We start from the raw sequence: 18025 nt of genomic DNA on the forward strand, positions 1-18025 counted from the left end.
CTAAACATGACATCATCATCTCCAATCAATCTCTCTAGCACTTTCTCTTTCGCAGCAGTGGATTTGTGCATTTTCAAAGTCATTCACCGTGAACGAGGCGAGGCTCGGGGGGTGTAACTTAAGCCGGTGAACATGGTCGTGAGTGAGTTGCACTCATGATAGGTCCGTATAACTCGCACAGCAAATAAGCGAAAAATTGCCATTTCATTTTTTTATGTTACTGCAAGAACTGCATTTCAATGCCACTTAATCATCAAAGGACAACTAACTTATTAACTGAAAAGTGCTCTCTTAAGATGAAAACTATCTCCATATGGTTCCTTTGGCACAACTTCATTAAATGCATCTGCGTAAGATGTGAGAGTCTCCTAAATGCACTACACATGTCTGTGTATATAAAAAGTCGCTCAAGGCTTTTAATTGTTAAGCTACGTTTGTGCAGTGTCAATTCTCAAGTGCTTCTACCCAGTCTGAAATCCTGCTGTAAACCCTGAGCTGCGGAGAACTAGACAGGCTGTGTAACGGCCTTGTGTAACTACATTCACATGTGTGCTAAAAGATTCGTGGAGTGCAGACAAAGTAGACAGAAAGCCCCCACCCACCTCGTTGAATCGCGCCACCAGTTCCTCCACGGCGTTACTTCGCTGAGTGGGCATGGCAGGCGCTGACAGTGAAGCCTTGAGGTTTGGGTGGCGTTTAGTTTGACACTCTGGACTGCCCAGGTCTCGGGTGAGGAAATAGAGGTAGTCCAAAGGGAAGACCTGCAGACAGACAGCACGCTCTCAATCAATGGCTGGGATTGTTGTTTCATTACAGACACTACTTACCACCACCTACTATTCTCCTCATCCAACCTCTTTGCTAAACCTCCCCACAATAAAACACAGCTGTACAATTTCAAATAAAGTGTAAGGATCATGTTGATAGCTGTAATTGCACGTTCCTGCCTCTGCTTTCCCCCTCATGTATATTTTATATAAATTCTCTTATACCTGCTGGTAAAGCTGCTGCTCTTGCTCTGTGAGGATGCAGGCGATCTCCTCGGGGAACTGAACAAGGTGCCGCAGCTCTGCCAGCTCCTTACTGATCCCGCTTACACTGGGAGGAAGAGTGCTGCTGCTGGTCATGCTGCTGGCCAGCTGACGCTCTGCGTGTACAGATAAAGACAAGAAAAGATTTAGTCAGGTTATACATCAGCATCTATGCCCAACAATTCTGAGTAAAAGGGAGCTGTCAGAAATGAGAGCAGAGCAGAGACCATGCATGCACGCACCAGTTAAAAGCAGGTATCACAGGAATGAGGGAGAGAGGAGGGATTAACAGTGAAACATTATCTTAACAGATACTTAACTTTCACTATAAAAGTTTAAAAGCCTTGTTTTTCTGGCTTTCTTGTGCATGCCCCAAGTCTTGTGATCCACCACGCCAGTAAACTATACACTCTCTATTCCTCCATCCACCGAGAGAAGCTCCACTTCACCCACGGGAAGTAAACACCACTGATCACCTGCCAGATCCTATGTTTGGATTTCAGTTAGGCCCATTAGTCTGTCTGTTTACACATATGCACACACACACAAAACCTGTCCTCATCTCTGCTAACAAAGGACTAATGGACAGTTCCTACAATGGCACAGGAGCTGCCAGGTAGACATTCTGTACATTGTTGGGATGGATGCCACATAAACAGAATTTTCTCACTGCAAGAGCTTAGTCAGGAAACACTCTTTGAGAATTTTCACCTGTGTTCAGCTATAAAACAGTTATTTTAGTCATTGGGAAAACCTAACCTTCCCAAGCCTCCATGCTCCTACAAGTGGAAAAAAATATCTATAACATTCAGACAAAAGCAAGGAGATGTCACCAATATCTCTATGGTTAAGGATGTTGGGAGGAAGATGTTAGAGTGAAATGTCTGCCACAGAATCAGCTTCATGTGTTGAATTAATGGGAATTAGATTGCCGACAGTAAAACCTCGTGAAATCCAAGGAGATGTACTTGAAATAAAATGAACAGCAGGAGTTAGACTCTCTGGTCATTGTCAACTGTCATACACAGAAACCTTCCAACCCCCTCCCACAGTCACACTGATACAACACCGCGGATGCATACAGAAGGTCGTCCTTGGTAACCCTTGAGATGTGCAACAGGTAGGCATGGCAACAGCAGCGGCTGCTCCACAGGAACAAAACTTGCTTATTTACACAGTTTGATTTGTGGATCCGGTCTCACAGCTTGTGTAATGAACTCACGGTGTGTGTGTGTGTGTGTGTGTGTGTGTGTGTGTGTGTGTGTGTGTGTGTGTGTGTGTGTGTGTGTGTGTGTGTGTTTGTGGGATAAGAAGACGGACACACTAAGCATAGGAGACAAGGAGGAAGGAAGGGAAGCAGGAAGAAAGGATAAATAATTTAAAAAGTAGGGAAGCAGGAAAATATCAGCTGAGGAGGGAAAAAAATACTTTGCATAAGAAATAAAACAGTACGATAGAGGAAACGGGGAAAAATTAACAAAGCAAATGAAAGAAAGAAGACAGATAGGAAGGAAGGAATCAGTAAAAATAGCTGGAAAGTTTATAGTTTACATTGCAGAGCAAGTTGTAGCCATTTATCACAGTTAGAGAGACAGCAGAAACCACTAAATCCTTTAAATGTCCTACGGAGAGACAGAACTGCAAGTTATAAATGATGGCGCATTACACAGTAAAAGGTCTGGGCACATTTTTCAACGACACTTGTGCATTTAATGAATCAGAATAGAAATAATTTGACAGGTGAAAAAGAGAAATGTGGCTTGAAGAGTCTGCTTACATAGATTACGTAGAATAAATATTATCCCATTTTTAACATGCAATTTCACACAAATGCTGTGAAACAAAACCATTTTAACTTAAACTTAAAGATCAGAAACTGAAAAGGCTGAATCGAATCCAAAGCCTAGATAACATAAAGTCGATGCTCTTCTTGTTGCCTCGTACAGATGCCCTAAAATACAGATACTTTTATAAGCTCTATCAGAATGAACTAACTGTAAACATCAGTTCCATTAGGTGACTTTAAAACAGTTAATTTGTGTTAAATAATTAAAATGACAGTGATAGTTTTTCTCATATAGATGATCAATCTCCACAATTCTACTCCAGAAGTGTTATTGCAAGCAAGCCTTGTGAAGTGGAAATTGAGACACCTCCTCAAATTAGCTATATGAATTTCATGACCATGCAGTGTTCTCAATCATTCATTTATTCATCCCTTTAAACAAGACAACACACAGATGGACGAAGCTGTCAGCCAAGGGAGTGAAGGGAAAACAAAAAAGGTCTTAAGAGATTCTGCAGAATTAATGAAATGCAAATGTGTATTAAAACAAAAAGAAACATCCAAACCGTAAAGAGGTGACAATCTATGTTTTCTGTCAAAGTAAATGGTAACATTTAATTAGCTTGCTTCGGGCACGCTATCTTTGAATTCTTCAGGCCAAGCTGCACACATACTGTACTATGTCAACAGTGACAAAAAAAAAATAAACAACCGCACGCAGCACTTACTCAATGGAAGAAGGCTGTGGATTAGATTGGACTGAGGAAAATAGGGCGCTTACAAATTACACATCGTAATCGTTCGTTTGAGCGACACTGACGGGTAAAACTGAACATGCATCAAGAGATCGAAAGAGCACGAACACGGACTAAATGACCATGATGTCCCTGTGCGTTCTATGTATGTGCTTCCTCATCTATAATGTATGCGGAATATAAATATGTGTGAGTGTGTGTGTTTGCATTCTAAATACAGCTGTGGATCAAGTGCATGGTCTGAACATCCTTTTTATGGTTAAACCTCTGTTTTAACAAATAAGCATGCCACTGAGAGCTGGGAAATGACAATGTTTAAAGTGCAGATTTTCCTTCTTCATTCTAGTTTTGTCTTCTGTTTTAAGGTATCAGGTTTATCTCACTTGTTTTATTTACATTTTGATTTTGATTCCCATTTCCGTGCTGTGAAATATTCTTCTTGTTCTTGTCTGTCTCATAATGTGAACAGCACCTCAATCAGCTGTGGCCCTTTTAAAACATGCTCTATAAATATTGGACTTGAGTTTGTGTTAGATAGATCAATAAGTCAGTTTTATTACACTTTTAAATTTAAAATGAACACTTTAAACTTTAGTTACTTTTGCCACATTATTGACTTATTTCAGTTGTGATCATCACTTCAGCAGTCTTATCAACCAGCACTGATTGATTACATGCAGTGAGCACATGCTTTGAGAGCTTCACCCTAATGCAAACTGAAGCAACGCGAGGAGACTTTTGCCCAAATGATCAATCAACATGAAACGAAACGGGAGAAGCATTTCTTGAGTGAATCACGTTTATTTATACTAACCAAACAAGATGAACCTTGAACATGATTGTTGACTTGCCAGCCAAGTGCATGCACACACACTGCATGTACTGTTCTCAGAAGTACGTTTAGAGCTGATGACAACTTCTCCGTGTGCCCTACATACTTGAGCAAGCAGGTGCAGCGCAAACAGCTTTGGTCTAAGGTCTAAGGCGGTTTGTGTTGCACAAACGTGTCCTATAAATATATCACCAATATCTTGTGAAACATGCTATTTCTACTGTGTGAAAGTCTTGAGTTGCCCCTCTTTTAAAAATAAATAAATAAATATCTTGCTTCTCAGGATCCAGACTTTATTGTTTGTTTGTTTTTAATGGTCTTGATTAATAATTCTCCTGACTGTCTGGAGGTCTTTTAAAGTTTTTGACAGCGATTGTTACTACAGTACTTGCCCCTGATCATTTTTATAGAATTTTTTTTTGTTTATTTCTTATTGTTTGTTAAGCCAAAGTACTTAAAGAACCAACTTTAAGTGGTTTCCTTAAGCATTTGCACCATCGAGGTGAAAACTTGTCATAGCTTAGCAAGGTCTGCAGTGTGTCCTTAAAAATATTTGCGGAAACTGGAAAAGCAGAGGACAAAAGAAGCAGCAGGCATGAGAAAAAAACATACAAAAACAGCATTAACAGCAGCTGAACAGTATCTGAAAGTCATGTCCAAAGCCACATCAGAATGAAAGAGCGGCTGTCGAGAAGCCATTCTTAAGGAAGAGAACCTGGGAGAAAAGGTCGAAGTATGCCATATTATACAAGAACTGGACTAAAAATCACTGCCAACAGGCCTGATGGTGTAATGAATTCAAATATGAAACGTTTGTTCAAATAGCCAAACAGTAATTGTCAGTGAGTGTCTACAACCATCTGTAAAACATGGAGGAACAGCTACTGGTTCAATTTTGAAAATTGAAATATCAAATTAGAAAGGAAAAAGAAAAACAGTCAGATTTCAATCCACTGTTCAATACTATGTAGAAAGCATCTGAATTGACTATAATCCCAAACAAAATGGCAATGCAATGAAAGCATATACGGATTCAGTAAAAACAAAAACACAGTGGAACATTATTAGTCATGGATTGGCCTCCCCAGAGTTCATACCTCAACCTTATCGAAGCATTGTGGGATCATCTTAGCAGAGAACGGATCCAAAGAAGAGCTTTGACTGTCCTTCAAGAATCCTGGAGAATTATTCCTGAAGACTACTTATAGAAATTACAAGAAGTTTGCCTCAGAGAGTTCAGGCTGTGTTGAAGAATAAAGGTGCTCGTGCCAAATATTGACGTTCGAGCTCGTTAGAACTGTACAACTGTATTACCATGTTTGTTTGCACAAGTTTAAATAAACCGTTGCTCCAATTGCCCATCTCTTGGCAAAACATAAAGAAATGCGGGGTAGCTCTTTTCACTTTTTGCACACTACTCTATCTGTGAGAAATTTTAAACTCAATGGTCTTTGGTTCAAATAATGGCTTACCAGACCTTCAGTCCATTATATGACCCGAGATATTCCCCTGCGTTTGCATATACACATGAAAAACACAGAAGTGAGCCCGATTCACACTAGAAAAATCAACAAGCAGTAGTACACAGCAGTAGAGCACAAACTAACACTTGCACAGCAGCAAACATAAACACTCAAGAATAAACAGTGCAAGTACTTGGAATTCACAACTGCAGTAAAATTCACAGACACGCAGCAGCAGCAGCGAACACTGATCTGTCTGACTGCTGGCTTATCAGGGAGTATACCACTGGGTTCAGATATTAACTCGCTTACACACAAAGAACGAGCTGCAGATGTAAGTGTAACATTCAGTGAGGACTAGGAAAAAAACAAAAACAAAGGTAAAGTTCAAGCTAATCAAGCAAACAGTTCCATAAAGTTACACGGTCTTAACTGTTGTTGCTTATTAAAACTGTCATTCATATAGGAGGTAATTGAGTTACATTGTCATGTGAATGAGGTCCATTTTTTTAAACACTGAGAAGCATCACAACTGAGAAAAACAAACCTCTGACTAAGTTATAAAGATATAAGAAGTGTTTACTTTAAGGATCAATTCAATGTGAAGTCACCCAGATTTCTGCAGCTTCTCATACGTCAAAATGCAAAATACTTTCTCAAGGACAGTCTTCAAAAAGTTTGTGTCATTCGTCAAATGTTTAAAGAACAAAATGACTTTTTCAAAAATTGAAATTAGCGTTTTCTACTGCCCCCTGCCTCAATTTTGTGACAACAAGCAACAACAGTTGATCATTATCCCACTTTAAACTTAAGTCTTAAGTCTTCTTATACAAGATTTGTGTTTAGTGACATACGCATTCACTTTATCAGTAAACAACTTAAAATTGCATATATAAATGAAGACATCTCTTTGAACAGCTTTGAACCTCACACAATAAAACCACAAGACAGTTGCATTGCTGAAAGTGTATGCCTGCATTCTGCACCAATTAGACAGCAAGAACAGAAGTAGTAATAGCAGCCACAGAGTCCATGAGACTCTCCAGGTTTTAAAATGACTAATAATGAAACTTAAATAACTAAGTAACGTAATAAAGAAACACGTCCGTTGCTGACAACATGTCACCAACGGCCACGATATAATACAGTGAAGCATGAAAAGTCAGCGGTAAATCACCACGTTCTCTCTGTCAACAACTGAATGAAGACGGAGGATCTGAATCAGACACAAAGCACATGCAAAACTGCATTTTCACTGTGCTCCGCTGAGTCACTGAAACCAGCAGAAAGCCACAATTTCATTTCTCAACTGTGTGAAGACACTGCTCTGCACTGCAACTCACATTTCCACTACTCACTGATCATCTTGAAGTCCATTCTGTGAGAGTGCTTCATGGTTGCTAGCTACAGCTGGCCACGCTGCCTCCCACACTGACAGCTCAGTGCCGGGCTGACCGAGGTACACTCGTCCACATTTGAGCCGCCAGTCCCGTCTCTCCTGCAGCTGCCTGTGTGCTCTCTCTCTCTCTCTCTCTCTCTCACTCTCTCTCTCTCTCACCTACTCCATTTCTAACTTGACCTCTCTCTAACTAACGCTTTATCTTCCTCTCCCTCTCAACTTTCTTTCAGTCACTCAGCTTCACTGCGTGTCCTCATCACCAAAGCGGTTTTTCTTCGATGTCTCCTGACTACATGCACTTCTCTTTTCCTCTCACTCTCTCGCTTGCGCTCTCTCTTATTACACACAATCTCTGTTTCTCTGTGTCTCCCACCCCCTCTTCAACGACACTATACATAGTTCTCAGCCATGCGCTACAGTCAGACCCAGCATACTATCCCACTACTCTGTCATAAATCACACACATATATAGATCATTAAAAACTTTGGAAATCTACACAGCCGTGCTCCCTTTTATGTCCTTTACAACTTTATTACGTGAAATTACTTCACTTTTGTTGCATTAATCATCAGGTATAAAAGAAATAAATAGCCAATTTACCCCCAGTCCCAAAAACAAAGCAGTATTTTTAAGCTTTACAAGTGAAAAAACGTAACGACTGTGCGTGTATAATGTCACAATAGGAATGTCACTGTATATTTAGTTGAAATGGGCATACGAACAATACGTGTTTTTGTAATCCCTGAGAGTTTCCTTTTGATTCCCCACCACATCTGCTGTCAATGGGTCTTAAAAGCAACACAATGTACAATGACAACAGAGAGGAAGAAAGAAAATGAAAGAAATAAGGAGAAAGAAACACCAACATTGAGCTAGAAGGATGGCAGCCTGTAAACTAAAGCCACTTACTTCCTTCTGAGCAGTACAATGCAGGAAATGAACTCAAGAAAATCACTTTAAACAAGCCCCACTTAGAGCTGATATAAATATGGCTAAATCCCACTGGTCTTCAGTTGAGGGGGTTTTTTTTGAGTCTGTATGCTTTAAGAGGAAAAAGCACCGCAGACGTAAACATTTAGTGCCAGGATTACACATACACTATTTGAAGAGTTACACCTCCTTCACAGTCCTGAAGGATCGCACATTTGAGGGCCCCGAAAAGCGCTATATAAATGCAATCCATCATTATTATTATTATTATTTAAGCAGAGAGTGTGTATATGTAAGGAATATATTTTGTTTTGACTCTACTTACACAACCTGCTAGCATTAAGAGGAGGAATAAATACATCAGTCTTCACCAGACTACTGATTTAACACAGCCATGATAATGTGTAAACATATTCAAATATTATACCTAAATCTAGTAGCTGCAAAAGACAAGTATATACTTGAAGCCCACTAATGAACCAACACATAATAATAAAGGTTAATGACAGAACTTTTATCGCTGCAAACCCAAGCTGTGTGCATCAATCGAGCGTTAAATCATAAGATAATTTGGCACAAGCCTGTTTTCTGGAATTACAAATCTTGTGTTAGCCAGCTGACTCGCTAAGGCAACACTTCAGTCGAGCCCGTGGAGAAGCCTTCTTAAACAATGCAGGAAAAAAAGCAAAAGGGGCTAAAGTGAGGCTGGAGTTGTGTAAGCGACTTATCTGCTGAATCAGGATGTGAGAATGAAACTGACTCATCTGCGAGCAAGAAAACCACCTTGTCATTGGCAGCTCAGTGGTTTTCAAATACTCTTGTCAATTGTTGTTTTATTTTGTCATTTTTTAAAGCAATTGCACTGGCAAAATGCAATCTATGCATGAATGCCTAATCAAAGTCAAAGCTCTTGTTCAATTATTAGCATTTTGCACCTGCTTTTGAAGTGGAATGAGAAATTCTCATTTAATTTCTGCCTTTCTACCGAACTCAAATCTCTCCATAGACTCCAGAGTTGCACATCCTACATTTGTTGTAATCTGAAGCAGACTGAAAATGGTACACATATAAAGTAACATTTTAGCTCGTAGTGCGGGTTAGCTCCAGAATGTTGTGAGATCCTTTGCAGAACATGCAAAGATTTAAAATATCTTTGCATGTTCTGTATGCAAACAAACAAACAAACACAATGTATACAGAAGCATATAATCACATATGTGCATTTTCATATATCAAACATGAACAACGCTTGGCATCAGCTGATCCGGCGTCAAGCTTCCCACGTTTTATAAAGACGAGCGCCATGAAACATAACTGCAACCCTAACTACCAGCATTCTCCACAGTGCGGTGCGTGCTCTCCATTGGTCTGCATTCATCTTTACCTGCATGTTAGCGGCATAAACCACCCTGTCCTTACCCTTTTGCTTCCAAATGCCAGTATTTGTGTTCATAGGTGTCACACGTTTCCCCTCACCACAACATGACTGTCAGGCTGACTCAAACACATGCCAACATGAGTTGCATTTGTCATTTTCAAAATGGTTCTCCCACTCTACCTCTAGAACCAAATGTTGATGAAACAGAAAAACATAACGCATTTATACAAATATATGTATGAGGAACGAGCAAAACCCTTTCATTTCTTTAGAGCGACAGGGCAGTAAAGAAGCCTTGCACAAACACACCACCTTTCAGAACTCATGGGAAAACTAAGAATAGACCAAGGCTAGTCCAGCAATAATCTTTGCAGTCATTTAGAGCATTTTTAGCAGAGACGCAGAACACGTTTCAAAATAAATAATCTGTATCGAAAATCCCAAAATTGTCATGTGCATATAGTCTGAATACACTAGGACCAGTAAACTTCTCATAATCTCAATCTTTATATCATCAGGTATGAGATCCATACTCTAAATATAAACATACAGTGGACACACAATGTGCACAAAAAATGAATTAAGGAAATAATCTGGTAATAAATCTGTAAATATGTCTGCATATGTACTGTTTACTTTACTAGTTACTTTAACAGCTACATAACTTTGATTGTAAAGCTTTAAAAAAAACATAAAGACCAGAATCAGGTTAGAGCACTGAAGAGAGGAACAATACCAAAAATGGTAAGAAAGCAATAACAACACCAACACTATCCAAGTTTGAAACTTAATGCACTACTTGCCCAAACTCGGGATAATAAAATGTCTTTTATGACATCAGATAATCACTTTAGCCTTCACGTCTTTAAACCTGTGCCCTGACAAAATGTCAGCTGGGGGAGTCAATGCCTTACCCAAGGCCAATTTTACAGTAATAAAGACCACTTCTGATTCAGCACTCCTTACTTCTAGGCTTGTAAGTGCTTCAGAGCTTTTAAAACAGGAAAACTACAGCATGTGTTTGTATAGTCATCATAGTCTCTGAACTAAAAATAAACTAAATATAAAATCATTCAAATTAGATTCAATAAATATATTACATCACAATAGCAACACATGCCTATTTAAAAGCACAATAACTTGGCTATGGGTAACTAACTTTGTTGCTTGGTTACAAATTCTACAAGTTTTGACGGGCGGGGGTTCATGCTATGCATGAGCAAGACTTCTAAGCTGCTATGTGTGCGCGTGTCTGGCTCAATCCTGTTTCCTGTAACACCCATTAGAACAGAACAGTGTGTCACGTTAAAGATATGCACTGTGTAAGCGTGCGTCTGTGTGCGATTGTGTGTTGCCTCAAAAAAGCTGGCCCGACAAAAACAAATGCTTTATAATTATTAACACGACTGAGAGCAAATCAAAAAGAAAGAAACAGAAAAATGTGTTTGCATACTTGTGTGTGCATCTGAGTGTGTGTGTCTCCTTGATCCTGTCAGAGACAGCCTGTCCGCTGTCTCACTGCCAGTGGAAATTAATGACAGTATTGGCTTACATTTAAGTCATACGTAACATCTCTGCAGAGAAGGTAGACAGACAGCTGAACAACGGACCGACAACCTGACTGGTTGGACAATGAAGTCATGTGGAGACTGAGGAAAAAGGGCAGTGAGAGTGAGAAAAAGAGGTGAAACGCTATATGCATGATAGAATTTAGCTTATTGTCTTATCTTCTCACAACTGACATTTTAATTTACTCCTCAATGCATTTAAGGGGCAGAGCTTGATGATCCTCTGCTGCATAAAAAGCTGGAATGTAAGTCTATCGTGCTGTGATTCCGAAGCTTTTCTGGGGAGCGGCGCAAGCATGTTTGAAGTGCATATCGCCTCTTTTCAGATAACCTGATGTGTGTGTAATGAGTGTTGTGTAGACTCTGTGATGTCTGGAAGTGTTTCCTTCTTTCTTAAACCACTTGAGCGCGAGTGTATCTAAATTAGAGAATAGAAGGGAAAGGGGGAGACGGTGAGGGCTATGTGAAGGGAGAGAACACAGCAAGGCAAATAAAAGAGAATGGAAAGAGGGAAAGGTTAACCACTGGGATCAGCTACAGACCCCAACATACCCAGATCACGCTGGGGATAAGGAATCATGTGGGAAAAGTGCAGCGAGGAGGAAAACGAGGGGAGCAACAGACCGCAGGGGAATAATGAGAATCCCAGAAGTTCCCGCTTCACTTGGGATCCAATTTGTGCACCTCTGTTTATTATCTTATGAGCAGAAATAAGAGCCAATTATCCTATAATGTTGAGACAGGTGTCAAATTAATGGAAATCTTAACAGAAAGTGTCTTAGTAAGGTGTTAGACCACCACATGCTGCCAGAACAGCTTCAGTGTGCACTGGAATAGATCCTCCAAGTCTCAGGAGTCTCTTCCAAAGGATGCTGCCTCATTCTGTGTTTTGATGATGGTGGACAGTGCTGTCAGTCCAAAATATTCCACAGTTCTTTGTTCGCATCGAGATGATGATTGCAAATAGGATAACATTTAGGTCACTTCATACTTCTCAAACCTTTCTATGGTGTCTCATGCCCTGTGGATGCGGGCATTATAGCAGAGAGCATGTTTCACTCAGAACAAGTAGAATAAGTGGGATCAAACCATGCCAGCAAAAATGTCCTCCACAGCATAATTTATTAATTTTTTTCCTTATAATGTGTCATCTGCCTGTGTATTTAAGATACACATACTCTGTATCACATTAAGTTATTTTCCCAAGATTACGTGCATGCAAACAACAGCATGAAGCCTACCTTTCAAGACAGCGTGGCTGTTGGGGCACTGGGGCAACGGGTAAAGGAGTGCCGTGCGAGCACCAAGCACGAGTGTGGCCTCTAGCAGTGCTCCAGTTAGCAGGGAACCCAACTTCGTCTTCTGGCTACAAGACCGATAAAACCTAGAAATAAAGTTTGTTTGCAATTTTAAATATATCTCATGTTATATCCAGTCTGTAATTTCCAGAGCATTCAGATGACATAACTGAAGGTAAAATATGTAGCATTTTGGGGATGCATGCAGCTGACAAGCGGCACCACTGTCAGTTAATCTGTTAGCAAAACTCTTACTAGTTAATGGTTTGACCAATTAAGAACTGGAAAGTAATGGAATATTCTCTACAGAACAAGATTTTGCCCCCAATTATGTTCATACGTCTCACATGCAGTATAATTTCACACCTAAATTCTCTTCATTTTGTAAATTGTATCATTTTGTGGACTCAGTCATTTCCCTTCGGACAAATTTTGATTTTAAACAGGACATTTCAGACAAAAAAAACATGAATATCCAAACCTGGAGGTGTAAGATGAATGACAGTGCTGAGTATTAATGTAGGGCTTCAGATCAAGGCTGGCTGGGCTGCTGCTGACCAAGTCCACTGGCCAGAGAGACTCCCTGAGACAGACACATCCAGGGCACAACAACAGGAGCTTTTTGGCAGGATGAATCAGGTTGATCTCCTCTCTTTCCTCCACATAGTTGTTAACCTGTAAAGGAAGCCATTACCAAAATGGTTACTTGCAAAGAACTAAAAATGGAAACACCTATTTGTAGGAAAGAGACCTTATACATGTCCATATAATCAATATACACAAGCAATTCTAAACAGGTTTGGCTTTTTCTTCATACAGTGCTTACCAAATTTATTAGACCAACTGTCATTGAAAACAAAAACAAAAGAAACACAAACATTTTAGAAATCTGGCAAAAATTGTTGAAATCTAAAAATTAAAATATTATTTATTTGGCAAAAAAAATACATTTTATACCCAAATCATAACATTCAACCACTAAAACTAATTTTTATGTTCAGGGATCTGAGTAAATAACTATAATTTTAATCAACTATAATCAAACTCAAAAAATAATAATGTGCTTTAGTATATTTTTTCAGCTTTTTGTTAAACACTACATTTGAAAATGCATATGTAACAACATGAATTATAAGATGTACCAGCACTGGTAATTAAGGACAACAGTGGCATTAAACTTACATTTTTTTAAAGCACTATATATACATTACGTTGGCTTTTATTTATATAAAAGTAACTTACTTTTAAAGGTTTTGTTTTCAGGAAGTTGAACATACATAATGAGTACTATATGACGTGGTGAAGTCAATCATCTTTAACAACCTTGAATACCCTTGTATGCGCTAATAGAATACGCAAGATGAAACAATAATGTATGTAATCCGGTGTAGTTGCAGTGTATTGCGTAACATTTGAATTAGAGGTCACTATCATGAGCTTCTTTGCCATAGTCATTCTTAGAAGCAATTTCTCTTCAATGACAAGAAAAAAATCAAAGCTTCAAAAGAAATAATTAACTGAGAGAACTGCCATTGAGGCACAAAAAAGAAAGGGAGGAAAAAGACCTTGACAGAGTGAGACAGACAGATATGTGGTACATAGAAAAAGGCGAATAACAAGGAAGATGGAGAGGAGAAGGCTGGAGGCAGCTGTCAAGCTTTACTGGGTGAACATTTTGACCTTTATTTCATGCTCTTCTCAGAAAAAAATCCATCTGACTTAAAGGAAACAATTATCAAAAAATATCGCTTGTTCCTTGTCCTTGTCTGAACCTGCACAGGGGCTCTGCTGGCACAGATTTCAGAGAAACGCTATTAAGAAAAAGATTTTGTGGCACTGTAAGCGGGCGCTCATGCTGAGGATGGATATCACAATGGGGCAAAAAAATCAATACTGGTTTTAGAGTGGGGAATGAACACAATACAAGTTTAATGAGGACATATTCCTCGAGTGTATGATCATCCACTGCTTGATAAAAAAGCAAAAGGAGCAAGATTGCAGAAAAGCTAGCGTCTACACAAATACTAGACACTGACTGGCACTGGTGTGGCATAATATCCACATGCACAACCGTGCATATTATATCTCAGTGGGATGGGTTTCCTGCATGGGGTGTAGGCCTAGCTGTTGTCAGATCTGGACCATCCCCAGGGAAAGGAGACATATCAGCCTGCACGTTTAGAGAGTCAGAGTCAAGAGTGAGAAACACAAAGAAGGAGGGTTACACACAAACGCGCACACGCACGCGAGTGAGCATAATTACCAAAAGCCTAAACTTTAAACAACATGTTGGAAGGAAAAAATATAAAACTGACATTAAGCATATTTGGGCTAATCGCCTCTCCCATTTCTTTCCCTCTTCTTATCTAACATTTCTCATAAAAGACCTTCCTTTACTGGCATCTAGAGACTGTGCATGTCCACCCAACAGACATTAAGTCTACTACTTTAAAAGGGTAGTTTTTCCACAATGAACACCATGTTTGACCCAGGTCAAGCATAGCACTCGTGCCTTTTAATATTTATTCTGCATTTTAAAAGGGATTGAATTTGAGTTAATTAGAGCTTGATTTTTTTTCTGTTTCCCATTAGTGATAAACATTCATGGGCAGAGAAGTTTCGCTGCTAGTAAACAATGCATGAATGCTCCAATACTGAGTATCAAAGCAACAGAAATGCCAAGCAGCTGCAAATAACCCCAAAACAGAAGAAATAGAGACTACAGAATTACATCCATAAACTATTTAGAGGTGCAACTGATTCAAAGAGTCAAAAAGAAAGTACATTATTTTGATAAGCAATTATCAAAGTGTTTTGTTTTGTTTATCTCTGATATGAGTATTTGATCTTTTTATTAGTCATAAAAAGCCTTAAATATGTTGTGGTTTTGAACGTTTCGTAAGCTATAACAAGACATTCGATTAAATCACCAAAGATGTGGCCTCATTTTCATGGATGGATTCAAGGATTTCCTTTTATTTTGTTGGATACTTTTTTCCTGGTATTCTCCTCTCCTGTAAAATATCAGGCAGTCCAAGACACTTTTGTAAAGCAACCAACTGTTTTAAGACTTTTAAATATAAGTTGCTGTAATAATGAATAACCCGCCTCTAGAACAGCTTTTGAGAAAGACCAAAACAATGAATCCCAGACTAAACAATGGTCCATAAGTCTAGCAGCTTTTTTAGACACAAGAAAGAAAGTCAAGGTAATCCATTATGTGGCGATCACATGGGGCTACATCAAGTCTGTTGTTCTCCTGTAACACTTACTCTTTCTTATAGGTAACAAATGTTTTAGTAGCACAACAGACCTGAAAATTGGAAACTAACAAAGTAAGAAAAAGAGTGCGTACAAGCATGTACGTGTGCTAAAGTGAGCTCAACTCCAGAGGACACTGCAGGGAATCTGCTGCTGCTGCTTTTGATCGACACAAAGCAGCTGTCCTCACACATGCACCACACACACACACACACACACACACACACACACACACACACACAAAGTCATTATCAAACTTCAGGCAAACACATGGAGAAAGAGGCTGAATTTCCAGTTAAAAGGAAACCCACCTCCTTTTTTTTTTTTAGGCTAAACTCCAAAACTACAGGTCACCATATATTCAAAATACACAGGCACATTTTTCTTCATATTATAGAACACTGCTGAGTTTGTCATTCAGCCAGTTAGTTGCTACTAATATAGCATTGTATCTCATGTTACACTGTGCATGTGCAAGAAATGCTAATGACTTAAGCTCAGTTTAGGGGAATTGTGAATGCCAGAAGCGGCTGCACACACTCAGTTCCCATGGACGTAACATATTATCAGTTTGGCTGATTGTCTTTAAAGTAACTGCCTACAGTTTGGTATATGATCTGTATTTTGGACCATTCTGGACAAATCTATAGTGCTTTAAGTGCTCAGCTAGAGTAAAAATGTGCTGCATAGGAATTATATACTGGATTTATGCTGTATCCTTTAAGCTATACAATTTAAGTTGAGTTGTAAAATCTTACATGATGTTGTTTCTACATTCCTGAACATTTGGAAAGCGTGGACTCAAAGTCATTTGTTGCTGCCACTTACTGTATGGTGTCAACCTACCTTCTAGCAGTACTGCGACCAAGGTTAGCTCCTGACAGCTGACATTTCCTTCATACCTTTCTCTTAGATAGATGGTTTCCTTTTCACCTTTGAGTTCAACTGCTGCAAAATGGCATCACCGATGTGACGGTGCAGTTGTTCTATGTTCCTGTGAGCATGTTTGTTTGAGCCTTGCTGACATCCATACACCTTAAACCGAGGACAGGAATCAACTGTGTGGTGCTTATAATGGTTTCAACAGCTAATTGGGCATATTAAGAAAATAAAATTACACCTGACATATAAGCCATGAGTTCAATAAAACCTACAGAGCTGAGTTTCCTATTTAGTCCCATTAGCACCCTGCTGGGTAATTTCTCTGCCTGGCAACAGCCATTTTGGGAATGGATTAGCAAGGGGCACTGCAGGGCACCACACAGACTACTGAACTTCCAGCTGGAATGCACACAGTCAAAGACACACGTATGCAAACACATGCTAAAATGCAGACACGCAAACCCATTGTGACTCATGTCCGTGCCGTAATGTATATCATGCCAGAGGCATAAAGTCATGTATGAGCATGCTGGACACTGAAGACGCTCATGCAATCCCTTTGAAATCCAGACGATCCACATCTTGAACTCTTTACTTTGATCTCTCCGACCAATCTCACATGCACACTCACAATGACACCCCCTGACCTCCATCAACAGTGTCTTTCTAGCAGTGACACCAACGTGTGCGTACACACTCCTCCGCAAATACTTCTGTTTATATATTGTTCAAAGTTTAAGTACCGAGGCTCAACACTGCTCAGCTGCCAAATGCAAAATGCCACAGAAAAGACGGTGCGACTGTATATTCCACTTGCCCTTCCACCATTTCCATATATGCACACACAAACACACTTGAATCTGGTAATGATATCATGCAATTAAACGCAAGTGTACACATGGGATTAGACAAACCACTGTAATAGTACCATGCCCCCCCCACCCCCCCAGATGCACTCTCCCACGAAGCTGACATTCAAGGAACAGAAATGCATCATTCTGTCGTAAATCTACTTTTAGAAGCATCCTGGAGGGTCTAGGTTAGTTGAGGTTAGTGGTTGTATTTTCCAATACAATTAATGGTTTGCAGGAAGGAAGAAAAATGTAGGTGTGTGTTTACAATGACAGTTTCTTTCTTCTCTAAATTATATAGTAGAGTATGAAGAAAAAGCACTGTGGCTAAAATCCTTTTTTTTTTTTTTTCGAACTGCCAAAAACTGACTTCTCCAAGCATAGAAATGAACTCTGTAATTCTCTGAATATCCACAACATCATTCTTGAAATACTACAAATTACTAGAAGTTTTACATGCAGCACAGCCTAATCTTTCAAAACTCAATCACATGATTTTGGACTGTGTGTTTGCTTTAATGCGGCGAAAGCGAAGCCGACGAAGCTGGAACACGTGAAAACCTGCCCACCCAACACGACGAGAACATTTA

General features: G+C 39.5%; 1 protein-coding gene across 6 annotated transcripts in view; it reads right to left on the reverse strand.

The window, feature by feature from the left end:
* The window catches only part of plce1 (phospholipase C, epsilon 1), a 79898-nt gene that overhangs the window by 28766 nt on the left and 33107 nt on the right, over positions 1–18025 (reverse strand). For all 6 annotated transcript variants that reach the window (XM_087844646.1, XM_087844649.1, XM_087844647.1 and 3 more), the window contains 4 exons: positions 12923–13116; positions 12385–12527; positions 993–1147; positions 603–761 (listed from right to left, as the gene is read on the reverse strand). In XM_087844646.1, coding sequence (XP_087700772.1) covers positions 603–761; positions 993–1147; positions 12385–12527; positions 12923–13116 — 651 coding nt within the window. The remainder of the gene's footprint in view (positions 1–602; positions 762–992; positions 1148–12384; positions 12528–12922; positions 13117–18025) is intronic.

The sequence above is a fragment of the Neolamprologus brichardi genome, chromosome 8 (genome assembly GCF_056152115.1).
Source record: "Neolamprologus brichardi isolate AB-2024 chromosome 8, ASM5615211v1, whole genome shotgun sequence".
Classification (NCBI taxonomy): domain Eukaryota; kingdom Metazoa; phylum Chordata; class Actinopteri; order Cichliformes; family Cichlidae; genus Neolamprologus; species Neolamprologus brichardi.